Source organism: Dendrobates tinctorius, unplaced genomic scaffold (assembly GCF_039654945.1).
Source record: "Dendrobates tinctorius isolate UK_male_01 unplaced genomic scaffold, ASM3965494v1 ptg000007l, whole genome shotgun sequence".
Taxonomy (NCBI): domain Eukaryota; kingdom Metazoa; phylum Chordata; class Amphibia; order Anura; family Dendrobatidae; genus Dendrobates; species Dendrobates tinctorius.
The window spans coordinates 38,889,391-38,905,682 of record NW_027361675.1 but is presented as its reverse complement, the minus strand read 5'-3'; the positions used below and the strand labels follow the sequence as shown (position 1 = coordinate 38,905,682).

General features: G+C 45.2%; 1 protein-coding gene across 1 annotated transcript in view; it reads left to right on the top strand.

The window, feature by feature from the left end:
- Nucleotides 1-16,292, top strand: part of LOC141087786 (schlafen family member 9-like) — a 176,917-nt gene that overhangs the window by 110,229 nt on the left and 50,396 nt on the right. The window contains exon 3 of the mRNA XM_073573635.1: nucleotides 5,354-5,416. Within this exon, the coding sequence (XP_073429736.1) occupies nucleotides 5,354-5,416 (63 nt within the window). The remainder of the gene's footprint in view (nucleotides 1-5,353; nucleotides 5,417-16,292) is intronic.

Here is a 16,292-nt window from a genome sequence, read left to right as displayed (position 1 = left end):
TCTTGTGTACTGCACTATTCCTAGGTCCTGTTGTGTCTATATGACTCTTCAGATAATATGCTAAATTATGCCTGATGAAGAGACCTGGATAGTCTGGAATTTTTTTGTGTGTAGCATCTTTTTAGTTAACCATTAATGGAAGCTCTCGTTTCTTTATTCCCAATGACAGCACCACGGAGAGAGGGGATCCACCCTTCAGGGACAGGAAACCTACAGATAAAAGTGCGATACCTCTCCTCCACCCCCAGTTGGTTTCCTGTCCCTGACGGGTGACCTATAGGTTGCGGTACCTGACAGATGAAGATGAACATCCGGTGCCGACCTGTCCGGGATCTGGCAGCGGGGAGGCCCCTGTCATGGCGGGTGCGGTTCCTGAAGCTGCCACCGCTGGGACTGATGTGTCTGCAGGGTGAGCGGGGGGAGGACGGAGCCGCCGCTCCGGATAGGAGGCTGGGGCTGCCAGGGACCTGGGGGATGCACGCGCCAAAGTATACAGGATGGACCAAGATGGCCGCTGCCCCGGAAATAGAAGACTCCTTCTGGGTCCCTGAGTCAGCGCATGCGTGGTGCGCGCTCCCCGGGTAAACGCGGTGCAGGATGGGAGGAAGTGACATCACATGCCGGGAAATTTAAAAGTGGGCATTAGAATATGCTCCTGGCTGGAAGCGTCCTGTGTAAAATGGAGTATAGCGACGAGCAGCAGCAGCATCACCACCGACAGAAGGACCGGGGACAGGTGAGACACCCGGTCCAGTAGTCACTCCATGCAGCACAGTAGATCAGCTGCAAGGAGCAAGTCACCATCCCTGGATCATCCTATACAGGATCCGATTCTACCTCCCGAACCGGTACCTGCGACCGCATCCATCTGGTGAGTAATCTTCGAGAATGTTCACCATTGTAATAGGCTTCTTTTCCCTTATTAGAGAAAGAAGAAAGGGAAAAGGAAGAACAGGGAATGCTCCACCTTTAGCAAAGCCTTACCAGAATCATGGGATAAGAAGCTCTGTGAATATTGCATACAAGAAGTACTCTGCGAGGAAACCCTGGATTTTGCCTCTGATCTTAGAGCTGTAATTAGATCTGAGGTTCAGAGTGCCCTTACATCTCTGAAACAGGGGGGATAAAGTAAAAAAGAAAAACACCTTAGTAGGTTCCCAATCGGATCCCTCTAGATCTGGAGACGTTGACTCAGATATATCGGACTCTTTCTCCACAGACGGGGGAGGTCAGTGTTTTCCCCTAGACGAGGTAGACACACTAGTGAAAGCTGTGAGATTTACCATGGGGGTGACAGACCCTTATCCTGATAGGTCAGTTCAGGACATAATGTTCGGGGGACTGGGCCAAAAGAAATGCAGGGTATTTCCGCTAACTGAAAATGTACAGGGCCTGATAAAAAAAAATGGGAGAAGCCAGACAGGGAAAACTCCACTTCCCTTAAAAGAAAATATCCCTTCGACGAGGAGGCGTCCGCATCTTGAGACACTTTATGGCGGTATCGCACTGGACACACTTGGGTTAAACGCCACCCAGTGTGTAGTTGCGACGGGCTCTGTGGCTTCACAAAGCCACAGAACACAGATGCCATACCCTGTTGACTGTCACAGGGCACAGCTGAGTCAGCGCTAGTGTACAGTCACAAGACTCTGCCCCAAGGACGCGGGGTAAGAGCCTCTCTAGACCCACTAAGCGCACGGCGTCTCACCTGCGAACGCCACTAATAAACTCTGGCTACTATGAAGTGCAGACCAAGTGCACAGTGGCGTACAGGCAAAGCCACTACTTGGTGCTGATGCTAGTCCCTGACTCTGCCTCCTACCTGCACTAAGCCTAAGTGCTTACTGGCAAGGCTGAACAACACATGCGTACCAAGGGTAGGGTTTTCATAATGAGTCATTCACCAGAGACATTCATACGTGCGTACAACACTCACTCCACATGGACTATACTAGCGCACGGCCGTGCGGCCATGCGATCCTTTTATAACCGCCGCCTTCCAGGACCTTGTTGATGGCCCAATCTGAGCTTCTTGAGGACCTTAGCATGTGACCTCCGACCACCAATGAGCGGTCGTCTCACAGGCATGCTCAGATGGTGAAAAGTAGGACTTAGTCCCAAGAGCGTCTGCTCGCCGCTGACTAATGCTGGATGCTATAGCTGAAACTGGGGTGGCAGTGGCAGCAGCAACCAAACGCATAGCATTAGCCTGAGCAAGATGCTGGGACCGACATCTCTGCTGAGCAGGAACCTCTGCGGCTGAAGAAGAAAGGGAGACTGCAGAGGACATGGCTTGAGATTCCCCCTGTGTAATGGCAGGAACTCGATGCCCAACAGTAGCAAAAACCATACGGAACCCCTCCATGACTCTAAGAAAAGTGATATCCAGTCCAGTGGGCGCAACTACATACAAGGGATCTCCAGTGGGATATATTAGCAAACCAATTGACATTACGAGGTCACTTAGAGGGTCACATAACCCTAGATTCAAGAACTGTTCATTCCCTAGCCTGGTGGAGGAATACCGACAACATATCCAGGGGGATCCCCTGGGTAACAGAAATATCATGCATAATCACCACGGATGCCAGTCCCATGGGATGGGGAGCACACATGGACAGCAGGGTTGCTCAGGGGGAATGGGAGAGGTCAGGAACTAGAGGCTGTCAGGAACACCGCACTGCACTTGCTCACTGAGCCAGTGCGCGTGTCCTGAGTAAAACAAACTCCGCTCAAAGATACCCGTGGAGCGAGGTAGCAGCGGTGAAGATGCGTGCTTCAAACAGGATCTGAAGCACGTGACTGCCAAGGGGCAGAGCCGGCCACAGGTCTCCCAGAGGAAGCAGGAGCAGAGAGAGATAGGACCTGAAGCACCTGACTGCTGGAGGTGTGGCCTAAGCTCCGGAGAGCTAGGAGCTGAAGGAAAACTCCTAGAAGGGTAACTACGGGACAAAGTTACCAAGGGGCATAGATGGGGACATAAGCAGATCAGGCCGGGGTCAAAGCACGAGATGGCACGAAAGTACCAAAGGATTAGACAGAACGGATAGTCAGGAGGTAGCAAGAGATCAGTAAACCAGAATGAGTTAACCCTGCAACTGCCTTACCCGAGAACCCAGTAAACCATGACAGAGGCCTCATCAAACCAGAAAGAAATTTGAGCAGTAGGTTACGCGCTATCACGATTCCTACCTTCTCTACGGGGTCAACCTGTCCGCATATTCTCGGACAACCAAGTGACGGTGGCCTATATAAACCATCAAGGGGTAACCAGGTCCCGAGCCCTAATGGATACCTCCTCCAAAATCCTCAGCCTGGCAGAGGAAATCTGTTATCCCTCTCCGCATTACACACTCGGGGGACAGAGTACCAAAAAGCAGACTTTTTGAGCCGCACTCAATTGAGGCAGTGCGAGTGGGTCCTAAATCAGTCCGTTTTTCAGCAGATTGTAAGGATGTGTGGGACCCCGGACATAGATCTGTTCGCTGATTTCAAAAACAAAAAGGTGGAAGCATTCTGTTCTCTAGACCCCAGACCCTGGATGCCTTTAAGCTCCCATGGACTCAGAACCTGATATATGCCTTTCCCCCGATCATCCTCATTCCTGCAGTCATAAGGAAAGTCAGGGAGGACAAAACAACAATGATATTAATAGCCTCTTTCTGACCAAAAAGAACTTGGTTCTCCTGGCTGAGGATGCTATCGATCACCCACCCCTGGATCCTACACTACTAAAAAGTAGGAAAACCGATCACGACAAAGGCTTATGGGAAAACCTGGAAAAAATTCCTGTCCACCTCCGGGTTAAGAGTCCAGGATGGGGTGCCGGTTACTAAAATTCTCGAATTTTTACAGAAAGGCCTAGAACAAGGCTTAGCAGTCAATACATTAAAGGTACAGGTAGCAGCTTTAGGCGCTCTATATATCCATGATGTGGCAGGTAACCCATAGATAGCACGATTCATTAAAGCTGCAGTTAGGTCTAGGCCGATAATTAGTCGAAAATTACCATTGTGGGATCTGAATCTGGTACTAACAGGTCCCCCATTCGAGCCTATTGATTCAGCCCCTTTAAAAACCTTATTGTTAAAAACCGTTCTACTGATAGCGCTAACATCAGCTCGTAGGGTAAGCAATATTCAGGCCCTATCTGCAGTACCACCATTTACAAAACTTCTGGAAGATAGTCATCCTAATGCCTGACCCGGCCTACTTACCTAAACTAGCATCGCATTTCCATAGGTCCCAAGAAGTAGTCCTTCCTTCCTTCTGCCCTAGGAATCCTAGGAATAGGGGAGAGGAGAGGTTTCACACCCTAGACGTGAAGAGATGCCTAGTTCAATACTTGGAGGCCACCAAAGGGTGTAGGAAGGAAGGTTCTCTCTGTGTGTTTCCAGGGGCCCAGGAAAGGATTCAAAGCGTCCAAGAGTACCCTGGCAAGGTGGATAAGGGATGCGATTGCCATTGCCTATTCATCCAGCGGGAATACCATCCCGGAAGGATTGAGAGCCCATTCCACAAGAGCAATGGTGACCTCATGGGCTGAGAGATCTGAGGTATCGATAGAACAGATCTGTAAAGCGGCCACCTGATCATCACCTTCAACTTTTTTTAGACACTATCGATTAGATCTAGCCTGTGCATTTGACTTGTCCTTTGGGAGAAGGGTCCTTCAGGCTGTGGTCCCTCCCTAAACTACCAGTCTCTGTAATTCTCTCCGTGGTGCTACCATGTGGGATAGAGAAAAACGTAGTTACTTACCGATAACGGTCTTTCTCAGAGCCCATGACAGCACCCGCTTATTCCCTCCCATCGCGTGTGCGGTGAGCACGTTTTACTGTTCGTAGAGTGTTTTCGTATAGGCACGGTGTTCTTTGATAATAAGCAATATTATAATGTTATATATTTCTGTTTAACTAACCTGGAGACCCTCTGATGCTCTGCAACCAACTGGCGGCGGCGGAGAGGTACTGCCCTTTTATCTGTAGGTTTCCTGTCCCTGAAAGGCGGATCCCCTCTCTCCGTGGTTGTGTCATGGGCTCTGAGAAATACCGTTATCGGTAAGTAACTATGTTTTTTTTTTAATTACATTCTAGTATGGGACATAGATATATTATAAGAGTCTTATCATTGATTAAAATAAAGGGACTGGGGCTTGGGCATTCTTTGAAGATCTCAGGTTGACATGTAGACTACTGTAAAAGATCTTGTAAAATTGATTAAAGCAATTAGTAGATTTTTTGGGTAATCTTGCATTTACTGTATATCATCTGAATTTATCATAAATGACTGAAATAATATTTGAATAAACACCCTAAATATTTTATCATTAATGTTGCTTTTTTATATATAGAACACCTCTTAGAGAAGTTTGTACAAATGTGGGTTTACCGGATGTGCGGCTTAAAGTTCCCAAGTAAGTACTTCTCATCTACCAATATTTCTGTAACATTATACATGGCAATCTATCAATAAAATATGTAAGTAGCATGTAATTCATGATTACAGTGTATAATAGCATAGGGTAAAAAGTATCAAGCGGGCACAAGTTTTGGGTTTATGTGGTGATAGTGCTGCACTGAGACACTGCTAAATCCGGAGGAAAACCAGACACCAGACACATAATCTTGTAAAGTGGCTTTTTGTATCACTATTCACTTTCTGGCTTTTTTTAAAAAAAAAAAATGCCTGAAAAAAGAAGACCCTAGTTTACAAAATCTCCTTTAATTTGCCATGAAATCCAGACCTAAAATCTACTACTCAGGTATGGCAAAATCTTCAGTAAGTGCAACTTTGCCAGAAGTCTGAATCTAGGCACAAAGTAAAGGGGGTTTTACACATAGCGATATCGCTAGCAATATCGCTAAAGCATCACCGATTTGGTGATGTAGCAGCGATATTGCTAGCGATATCGCTATGTGTGATACTTACCTCCGACCGGCTCCCCCGCTGTCTGTCGTTGATCACGCAGCTCCATTTCTCGTCGGGTGCTTCCTGCTGGCGCCGACGAGCGACGCGTGGACGCGGACGGGAGGACGTCAGGATCGCCGCGTCTGAAAGGTAAGTAACGACCGCTGTTGCATCGCTGTGAGATCTGCCTGTGTGGCAGCTCACTAGCGACCATTTAGCGATGCACCATCGATCATGACTGGGTCGTATCGTTGTCGGGATCGCTGGTGCATCGCTAAATGTAAAGGGGCCTTTAGCCATTGTAGAATAGATAATGAAAAACGCTTCCCAAATGTTACCTGTGTATATTTTTGCACATGGACAACATATAGGAGATATACTAGCTAGCTGGGTGTACAATCATGTATTCATTTTGGCATTAGTCATGCAATGTGCTTATAGCTCTGGTCACTGTGAATAAATTGTTGCAAGAAATGTTCAAATAAGGATGACTGAAGCAATCTTATAGATCAGCTTGTCTTTGATGATTTAATGGCTCACAGGGGTTCTTGGAAAAGGAAATCGGATTCGGACCAGACGTCTAAATAATAGCGGCTAACATGTGTAAACCTCTAAAATAATATATCTTTATTAATTACTTGTTAAAACGGAAACAATAACTAACCCAAACAGACAACACATATACAATGGATATCAGTAGAAATGAGAAAAAGATTTGCTATCAAGGTCCTAGTCAGGGACCTGTTCTCCTCCTTCCTTGCCTAACAGTGCGGGTTGGCAACCTACACAACACTACAGTGGCCCCTTGCTCCTCAGTGTCTGTCCCTGATTTTCCTGTTCCGCCATAAGATAGATAGAAGGAAAGAGCAGGAAACACAGAACAAGTCCTATACTAATTCATCTGCAATTTAGACTGCAACATGTCGATCATACTAATATAATTGGCGTGTATTGTTGACAACTACCAAAAAGACCAATGGTTAAGGGAGGGTATCCCAAAATTAAAGTAGACTTGCAAATTATCGTAGAATAGTTTGTGGACTCCATATACAGAACCTCTAAGTGCCAAGAGAGCAGAATTCCCCTCAAATGACTCCATTTTGGAAACTGCATCCCTCTGGGAATTTATCTATAGGTGCAATGACTCCATGGGTGCTTGCCAGAAACAAGCAGCAATTAACGTTGCTGAGCGAAAATTGCAATTCTGCCACTGTAGTGCCCGTATATTATAGTGCCCATGCACTGTAGTGCGCCCATACATTGTGCCCAGCTCGTTCTTATGGAGACATGTACCCCATAAATAAAGTGGGATATCATTGCTACAGAAATGCCTAACGTGGATGCTAACTGTGGTTTAGAAACACTGTGGGGCTCAGAAAGGAGAGGGGCATTTGGATTTGAGAGCACAGAATTAACTGAATTTCTTCTGGGGGCACCCATAGCTTTTTTCCAGAGCCCTTGTACTACCAGTAATGTGGAAGCCCCCTATATTTCCATTGACAGATGACAGACCAGAATGGTGACTTGCTTTTTTGTGGATTTACTGAAAACATTTTACATAACGTTTTTGATCATTTATCCTGTGCTCTATGCTGAGCACTTGCATTGGAGTTTCCATCTAAATCTCCAAGTGATGTGATTCAGATGAAACACCTGAGGCAGTAGCGTAGCTACCGGGGGGCAGAGGGGACGCCCGCGCTCTCAGGGGGCCCACCCGGCGCTACGCTACAGATGCACTTTGCGGCAGAGCAGGGAGAGTCTGGCCGCTATGGGCCCCTGATCAGGCGGGGGGCCCGGTGCCAGCAGTGGGCCCCCTCGCCCGTCATTGCAGGGTCAGCAGTGTCGGCTACATGCCGACAGCTGACCGCATTGATGAATGAAGGAGCGAACGCTCTTTCTCTCATCATCCCCCTGTCAGCATCTGACGTCACCGACGCCGACACTGACTGGGCGCTATGACGTCAGTACCCGGCGCCTGCAGTCGGAGATGAGCGGGATCAGCGCAGGAACCAGGAGGAAGAGAGGTGAGTATTTAGTTTGAGTGAGTGGTGCATTATCCTACAGAGGGTGGCTATGGGGGTGCATATGCATAGGGTAGCTATGGGGGTGCATATACAGAGGATGGCTATGGGGGTGCATATACAGAGGATGGCTATGGGGGTGCAATACAGAGGGTGGTTATGGGGGTGCATATACAGAGGATCGCTATGGGGGTGCATATACAGAGGATGGCTATGGGGGTGCATATACAGAGGGTGACTATGAGGGTGCATATACAGAGGGTGGCTATAAGGCTGCATATACAGAGGGTGGCTATGGGGTTGCATATACTACAGAGGATGGCTATGGGGTTGCATATACTACAGAGGATGGCTATGGGGTTGCATATAGTACAGAGGATGGCTATGTGGGTGCATATACATAGGGTGGCTAAGGGGGTACATTATACTACAGAGGGTGGCTATGGGGGTACATTATACTACAGAGGGTGGCTATGGGGGTGCATTATACTACATAGGGTGGCAATGGGGGTGCATTACATTATAGAGGCTGCCTATGGGGGTGCATTACACTACAGAGGCTGTCTATGGGGAGTGCATTACACTATAGAGGCTGCCTATGTGGAATTCATTATACTATAGAGTCTGCCTATGGGGAGTGCATTATGTACAGCATAGAGTCTGCCTATGGGGAGTGCATTATACAATAGAGAGTAAAAAAAAAAAAAAAAAGCATTATTACATTCTAGGGGACAAAATGTGGGCACTGTTTTCTAAGGCACTTGCACCTGGCCTTAATATTTTCTAGAGGGTTGCTTTAAAATTTAGAGGTCACACAGGGCCACACAGCAGGTGCATTAATAGGGTCACATACGACAGCAGCGGATCAGCATTGGGGCATCAGCAGGATGAGGAGTTTGTGCAGGTTGGGGATAGTCCCGTTTTGGACAGTGCTGAAAATGTGAGAAGTGGAACATGTCTTTGTTGTATTCTCTGTAGCCAAGTACTGGCTGGAGAAGTTGTCATGTTGGTCTGGGCCAGATGGAAAAGACGTGAAAAGTGAACGGTTCCTTCAGAAAGAACGTCAGCGGTAGGTTATTATCTGTAGCTGTGCTGTGATCTGACCATATGGCGGTAATATCAATGTTGGTCTTTATATAGCAATTATTTTCAGCAACAGAGTGGTCATCTGCTGAGGTTCTCCTCCACTATTAAGGTGCGTCACCCAGTTATAATCAAGGTTACCTGGTTAGGGGCCCACTCAGAAGTTTCGCCCCCCCTGAACCAAAACCCTAGCTACGCCTCTGCCCTGAGGGATCCATTCACTTTAAGGATCAAAAAATGTTATATACCCGAAATGTTACCAATAAAAACCCTAATTTATCCCGCACAAAACCAGTCCCCTCTCAAGTCTGTCACTGGAACTATAGGGGTTCTAACTTTACTGGTTGAACAAAGACTCTGGAAAAGCGACATGGCTCCTGCCCCCTCTATATGAAATCTAGTGAAATCTGCACTCCCAAATTTAAATATCCCCTCCTTCTGAGCCCCATTGTGCCTAAACCGCAGTAGGCGCCCACATGTTTGGCATTGTAGTGGGGACAGCGCACTTAATTTACTGGGTATGTGTTTACAGAAGCAAAAGCTGGGCACAATTTATGGGGGTGCTACAATATATAGGGGCTCTACACTTTATGGGGACACAATACATAGGAACTGAACTGGCATATTTGCAATTCTCCAGAATAAAGCATGGAATGGATGTTACAAAGTCATTGGTGAAGTCATAGATGAATTCATTGAGGAGTATAATTTCCACAATGGGGTCATTTTTGTGGTTTTTCTGCTGTTCTGGCACCTAAGGGGCTCTACAAATGTTGACCACAAACTATTCTAGCAAAATCTGTGCTCCAAAAGCCAAACAGCTCTCGTTCCTTCCAATTGCACAATAATTATGGGGTATAGTTTCATCTATTAACCCTTGTGTAACCGAAAATTTGCAGCAAATAAAAAATTACATTTTTACCACTAAAATGTTTTATTTCTACATCTCAATGTTATAAAATTCTGTGATCCACCTGTTGGTTCAAAATGTTCACTACAACCCCAGATGAATTCCTTAAGCAGTGAAGTTTATAATATATGGTCATGTGTGAGGGTTTCTGCTATTCTGGCACCTCAGGGGATCAGCGAATGGAGCCCACAATCTGTTCAAATGGAATTTACTTTCTAAAAGCCAAGTAGCGCTCCTTCCCATCCAATCCCTGCCTTGTGCTCAAACAGTAGTGTACAACCATATCTGGGGTACTGTCACTTTCTGTAAAAATCTAATAGCAAATTTTCGGTCTATTTTCTCTTATTACCCTTCTTGGAAATTATAAATTTGTTGATAAAACAGTATTTAGTGGAAAAAATGTAATTTTTTGTCTTCACATCTAAATGTTATAAAGTTTTGTGAATGACCTGTAGATTAGAAATGCTCAGTACATCAAAAGATGAATTTTTTGAGTGGTGTAGTTTCCAAAATGGGATCACTTGTGGGGTTTCTCCTGTTCTCCTGTTTTGGCATGTCAGGGGCTCTGCAAATGTCACAATAGTGCTCTTGCCTTTTTGAGCCCTGCCATGTGCCCAAACAGTAGTTTTTGACCACATATTGGCTATCATCACGTTCAGGATAAATTATTTACCAAACTATGGGGTTCATTTTCTCCTATTGTCCATTGTGAAAATTGCTAATTTGGGGCTAAAACATAATTTAAGATGAAAAAACGTAATGTTCGTTTTCACATCCACGTTTTAATGATGGAGATAAATTTTTTAAATCTGACCGGTGTCACTTTATGTGGTAATAACTCTGGAATGCTTGAACAGATCCTAATGATTTTGAGATTTATTTTTTTTTCATGACATGTTGTACTTTATGTTAATGGTAAATTTATTTCGATAGGTTTTGTGTTTATTTATAAAAAATATCAGAAATTTGACAAATGTTTCAAAAAAATTGCAAATTTCAAACTTTGTATGATTATCCCTTTAATCCAGATAGTCATACCACACAAAAACATTAATAAATAATATTTCCCACATGTCGGCTTTACATCAGCACCATTTGTAAAATGTTATTTTATTTTGTTAGCCTTTTAGGAGGTTTAAAAATGTAGCAGTAATTTTTCATGTTTTCAAGGAAATTTACAAAACTTATTTTTTTAAGGACCTATTCAGGTTTGAAGTGACTTTTGAGGTCCTAGATATTGGAAAACCTCCAAAAGTGATACCATTTTAAAACCAGCACCCCCTCAACATATTGAAAACAGCTGTCAGGTAGTTTATTAACCCTTCAGGTGATGAGGAATGAACGCAAAGTGGCATGACCGGAATTAAAAAATGTATTTTTACCACTTAAATGTTGCTGACTTCTGAACAGGCCAAAGTAGCCGGAAGACTTTAAGACTGCTCTTTGGCTGTGAATTGCCATGGCAAACATCAGGACCACAGAGTCATGATCTCAGGATGCCAAAGGGGTTAAAGAGGGAGCCCCACACTCGGAGGTTTAGGGAAGCATCGGCAGGTAGGAGGCTCTTTACGTGCTTCCCTGAAACCCCCGCAGCAGCGCGATGTGTAGCGCTGCTGCGGGGGACTCCTTCCCTGCAGGTCCCTGGATCCAATATGGCCGCGGGAGCCTGCAGGGAGGCGGCTTCCTCAGTGCCTGCAAAGCGCAGGCATGAGGAAGCCTTGTGCAGTGCCTGTCAGATTGCTGATCTGTCATAGCACTCTGTGATGTGTCAGATCAGCGATCTGACACAAGACAGTGATGTCTCCCCCTGGGACAAAGTAATAAAGTGTAAAAAAAAAAAAAAAGTATAAAAATAATTTATAAAAAAATCGCTAAATAAATTAAAAAAATATATATATTCCCTAATAAATTCATTTTTTGGAAATAAAAAAAATAAAATAATAAAAGTACACATATTTATTATCGCCACATCCGTAACGACCCACCCTATAAAACTGCCCCACTAGTTAACACCTTTAGTGAACCCCTTAAAAAATGAAAAAAGCAAAAAATAATGCTTTATCATACCGTCGAACAAAAAGTGTAATAACACGCAATCAAACAAAATGATATAAGTAAACATGGTACCGCTGAAAGCGTCATCTTGTCCTGCAAAAAACGAACTGCCACACAGCATCATCAGCGAAAAAATAGTAATAGCTCACGGAATAAAGCGATGCAAACATAATTTTTTTATATAAAATTATTTTTATTGTAAAAAAAGTGCCAAAACATAAAAAAAACTACATAAATGAGGTGTCACTGTAACCGTACTGACCTGAAGAATAAAACCGCCTTATCAAATTTACGCGCGGAACGGTGTAAACGCACCCCCCAAAAGAAATTCATGAAATGCTGGTTTTTGTTCATTCTGCGTCCCAAAAATCGGAATAAAAAGCGATCAAAAAATGTCACTTGCCCGAAAATAGTACCAATAAAAACATCAACTCGTCCCACGAAAAATAAGACCTCACATGACTCGGTGGGTCAAAATACAGAAAAATTATAGCTCTCAATATGTGGTGATGCAAAAACTATTTTTACAATAAAAAGCGTCTTTTAGCGTGTGACAGCTGCCAAGCATAAAAACCCGCTATAAATAGTAAATAAAACCCCACTTTATCACCCCTTTAGTTAGGGAAAAATAATAAAATTAAAAAAAAAATGTATTTCCATTTTCCCATTAGGCCTGTTTCACACATCCGTTTTTTGACGTCCGCCAAAGTGTGAAAAAACGGATCCGTTTCCGTTTTGCCACAAACGGATGCTACTGGATCCGTTTTTTGGACGGATCCGCTGTAGCCACTAATGCAAGTCTGTGGGGAAAAAAAACGGATCCGCCATAAAAATGGCGGATCCGTTTTTTTTCAAAACGGCGGATTTTGACGGACATCAAAAAACAGATGTGTGAAACAGGCCTTAGGGTTGGGGCTAGGGTTATGGCTGAGATTAGGGTTAGGGGTGTGTTGGAGTTAGAATTGGGGGGTTTCCACTGTTTAGGCACATCAGGTGCCCTCCAAACGCAACATGGCGTCTGATCTCAATTCCAGCCAATTCTGCGTTGAAAAAGTCAAACGGTGCTCTATTCCCTTCCAATCTCTGCTATGCGCCCAAACAGTGGTTTACCCTTACATATGGGGTATCAGCCTACTCAGGACAAATTGTACAACAACTTTTGGGGTCCAATTTCTCCTGTTACCCTTAGGAAAATAAAAAATTGGGGGCAAAAATATCATTTTTGTGGAAAAAAAAATATGATTTTTTTCCTCTTCGCCACTACAGCACCCACTGAGAGAGGGGATCTGTTCCTAGAAGGAACCCATAGAGAGGAAGAGGATTCCTAGCCTGGTAGCCGCCCGCATAGCACTATATGAGCGGCGGGGGCCCCAGAGCTGGAGGCAGCGTCGGGAGGATGAGAAAATCAGTTCCCCTCAGCTGGTAATGCGGGTGAGGCCTTGGCGGTGCGTGCCGGGCTCACGTATGTACAACAGCCGGCACCGGGAGACCCCCTCTGGAGATACCACATTACAGAGCGCGGCACAGCGTCGGGGCTGCTAGGGTAGTGGCCCCTTTCCCCCCTGGAGACATGGCGAGGCCAGGAACGAAGAGAGTCCCTGAGCTCGCGCGGACGCAATGTGGTGCCAGAGCGCTAAAGGGGAGAATTGCATACCTGACAGTACCCAGAGAAGTCACGTATGTCCGTTCCGGCAAGGCAGGGGCAGCGGTTGGGAGACGCTGGGCGGGGTGAGGCCAGCGCTCCTGTGCGCAGACAAGGCGACCCGGAGGAGGAGGCAAAGATCGTGGTATTGCGGGACAAGCAACCGCGCATGTGCAGGAGGAAAGAGAAAAAAAAAAGGGGGGGAAGTGGGGGCGAAACCAGGAAGCTGCATAAAAGCAGCGGCTAGAGGCATACCGGTGCGCAGCTATGTCGTCTACAAACGATCTGGTTTCGCTACAATTAGAGCAGCCAGAGGAATCCCCCCATGGCAGTACCCAGAGAAGTGGCAGCGCAAGGAGAAGTCAGAGCACCAGGAGGAGTAGCGACTCCAGGAGGAATTCTAGCGGGCGCTCTAGGCAGAGAGAGCCCACAGAGAAAAAGCGTAAGGAGAAGAAACCATCTCATGCCTCGCCTCAGCCTGAGTCTCGAACCCCGCAGCAGACCAGAAATAGATCTATTCGCGACAAGAGCCAACAGGCGTGTAGAAAGGTTCGCTTCTCTATACAGAGCGGACAATCCAGACTTGCCCGACGCCCTCCAACCACCCTGGGCATTCCGACAGGCCTACGCCTTCCCTCCAATGGTACTGTTTCCCACAGTGGTCAGAAAAATAAGGGAAGAAGGTGCAAAGGTCATCTTAATAGCCCCATTTTGGCCCAAGAGGCCATGGTTCTCATGGCTGAGAGCCATGTCGATAACCGACCCATGGATTCTCCCACTACGTCGGGACCTTCTCTCGCAAGGACCCTGTTACCCTCAGGTCGAAGCCCTGCGCCTAGCGGCATGGAATTTGAAAGGGGGTTATTAAAGCCGAGAGGGTTCTCAAATAATCTCATTGACACCCTTCTACAGAGTAGGAAGGAATCCACGACGAAGATTTACACCAGAGTGTGGAAAAAATTCTTAGCGTTTTACCCAGCAACGCTTTCCATCGAAGTACCTATTGCAGCCATTTTAGAATTCCTGCAGAAAGGCCGAGAGTTGAAACTCTCAGTTAACACTCTAAAGGTCCACGTATCTGCTCTAGGAGCCCTATATAATTACGATGTGGCAGGTAATAAGTGGGTGGCCCGGTTTATAGCGGCTTGTCAGCGAGCGAATCCAGTCCACATTCCTCAGCTACCAACGTGGAACCTTAGTTTGGTCTTAGATACCTTCACTCAGGCCCCGTTCGAACCCATGCAATCGGCATCAATAAAATGTCTTTCATTGGAAAATGCTTTACTGGTAGCTCTAGTCTCAGCAAGGAGAGTAAGGCTGTGTGCACACAGCGGTTTTTTAGCGTTTTTTTAGCGGATTTGCCAATAAATCCGCTATAAAAACGCTAAAAAATAAGCTTCCCATTCATTTCTATGCATTACTCAGGACAAATTGGACACCAACTTTTGGGGTCCAATTTCTCCTCTTACCCTTGGGAAAACAAAATAATTGGGGACTAAAAGATCATGTTTGTGGAAAAAATGATTTTTTTTATTTTTACGCCCGGGCGTTATAAACTTCTGTGAAGCACTTGGGAGTTCAAATTGCTCACCACACATCTAGATAAGTTCCTTGGGAGGTCTAGTTTCCAAAATGGTGTCATTTGTGGGGGGTTTCCACTGTTTTGGCACATCAGGGGCTTTCCAAATGCAACATGGCGTCCGATCTCAATTCCAGCCAAAAAAGTCAAATGGCGCTGCTTCCCTTTCGAGCTCAGTCATGTGCCCAAATAGTGGTTTACCCCCATATGTGGGGTATCAGCGTACTCAGGACAAATTGCACAATAACTATTGGGGTCCTGTTACCCTCGGGAAAAAAAAATTGGGGGTGAAAAGATAATTTTTGTGGAAAAAATGATTTTTTAATTGTACGGCTGTACGTTATAAACTTCTGTGAAGCCCTTGGGGGTTCAAAGTGCTCACTACATATCTATATAAGTTCCTTGGGGGGTCTAGTTTCCAAAATGGGGTCACTTGTTGGGGGGTTTCCACTGTTTAGGTACATCAGGAGCTCTCCAAACGTGACATGGCGTCTGATCTGAATTCCAGCCAATTTTGCAGTGAAAAAGTCAAACAGTGCTGCTTCCCTTCTGAGCTCTGCCATGTGCCCAAATAGTGGTTTATCCCCACATGTGGGGTATCTGTGTACTCAGGACAAATTGCACAATAACTTTTGCAGTCCAATTTCTCCTGTTACCCTTGGAAAAATAAAAAAAACTGGACCTGAAGTAATTTTTTTCTGAAAAAAAAGTTAAATTGTTTTTTTTTTAAACATTCAAAAAATTCCTGTGAAGCACCTGAAGGGTTAATAAACTTCTTGAATGTGGTTTTGAGCACCTTGAGGGGTGCAGTTTTTAGAATGGTGTCACTTTTGGGTATTTTCTATCATATAGACCCCCTCAAAGAGACTTCAAATGTGATGTGGTCCCTAAAAATAAAATAGTGTTGTAAAAATGAGAAATCGCTGGTCAACTTTAACTCTTATAACTTCCTAACAAAAAAATTTTGGTTCCCAAATTGTGCTAATGTAAAGTAAACATGTGGGAAATGTTACTACTTAAGCTTTTTGTGTGCCGTATCTCTGTGATTTAAGGGACTAAAAATTCAAAGTTGGAAAATTGCAAAATTTTTGT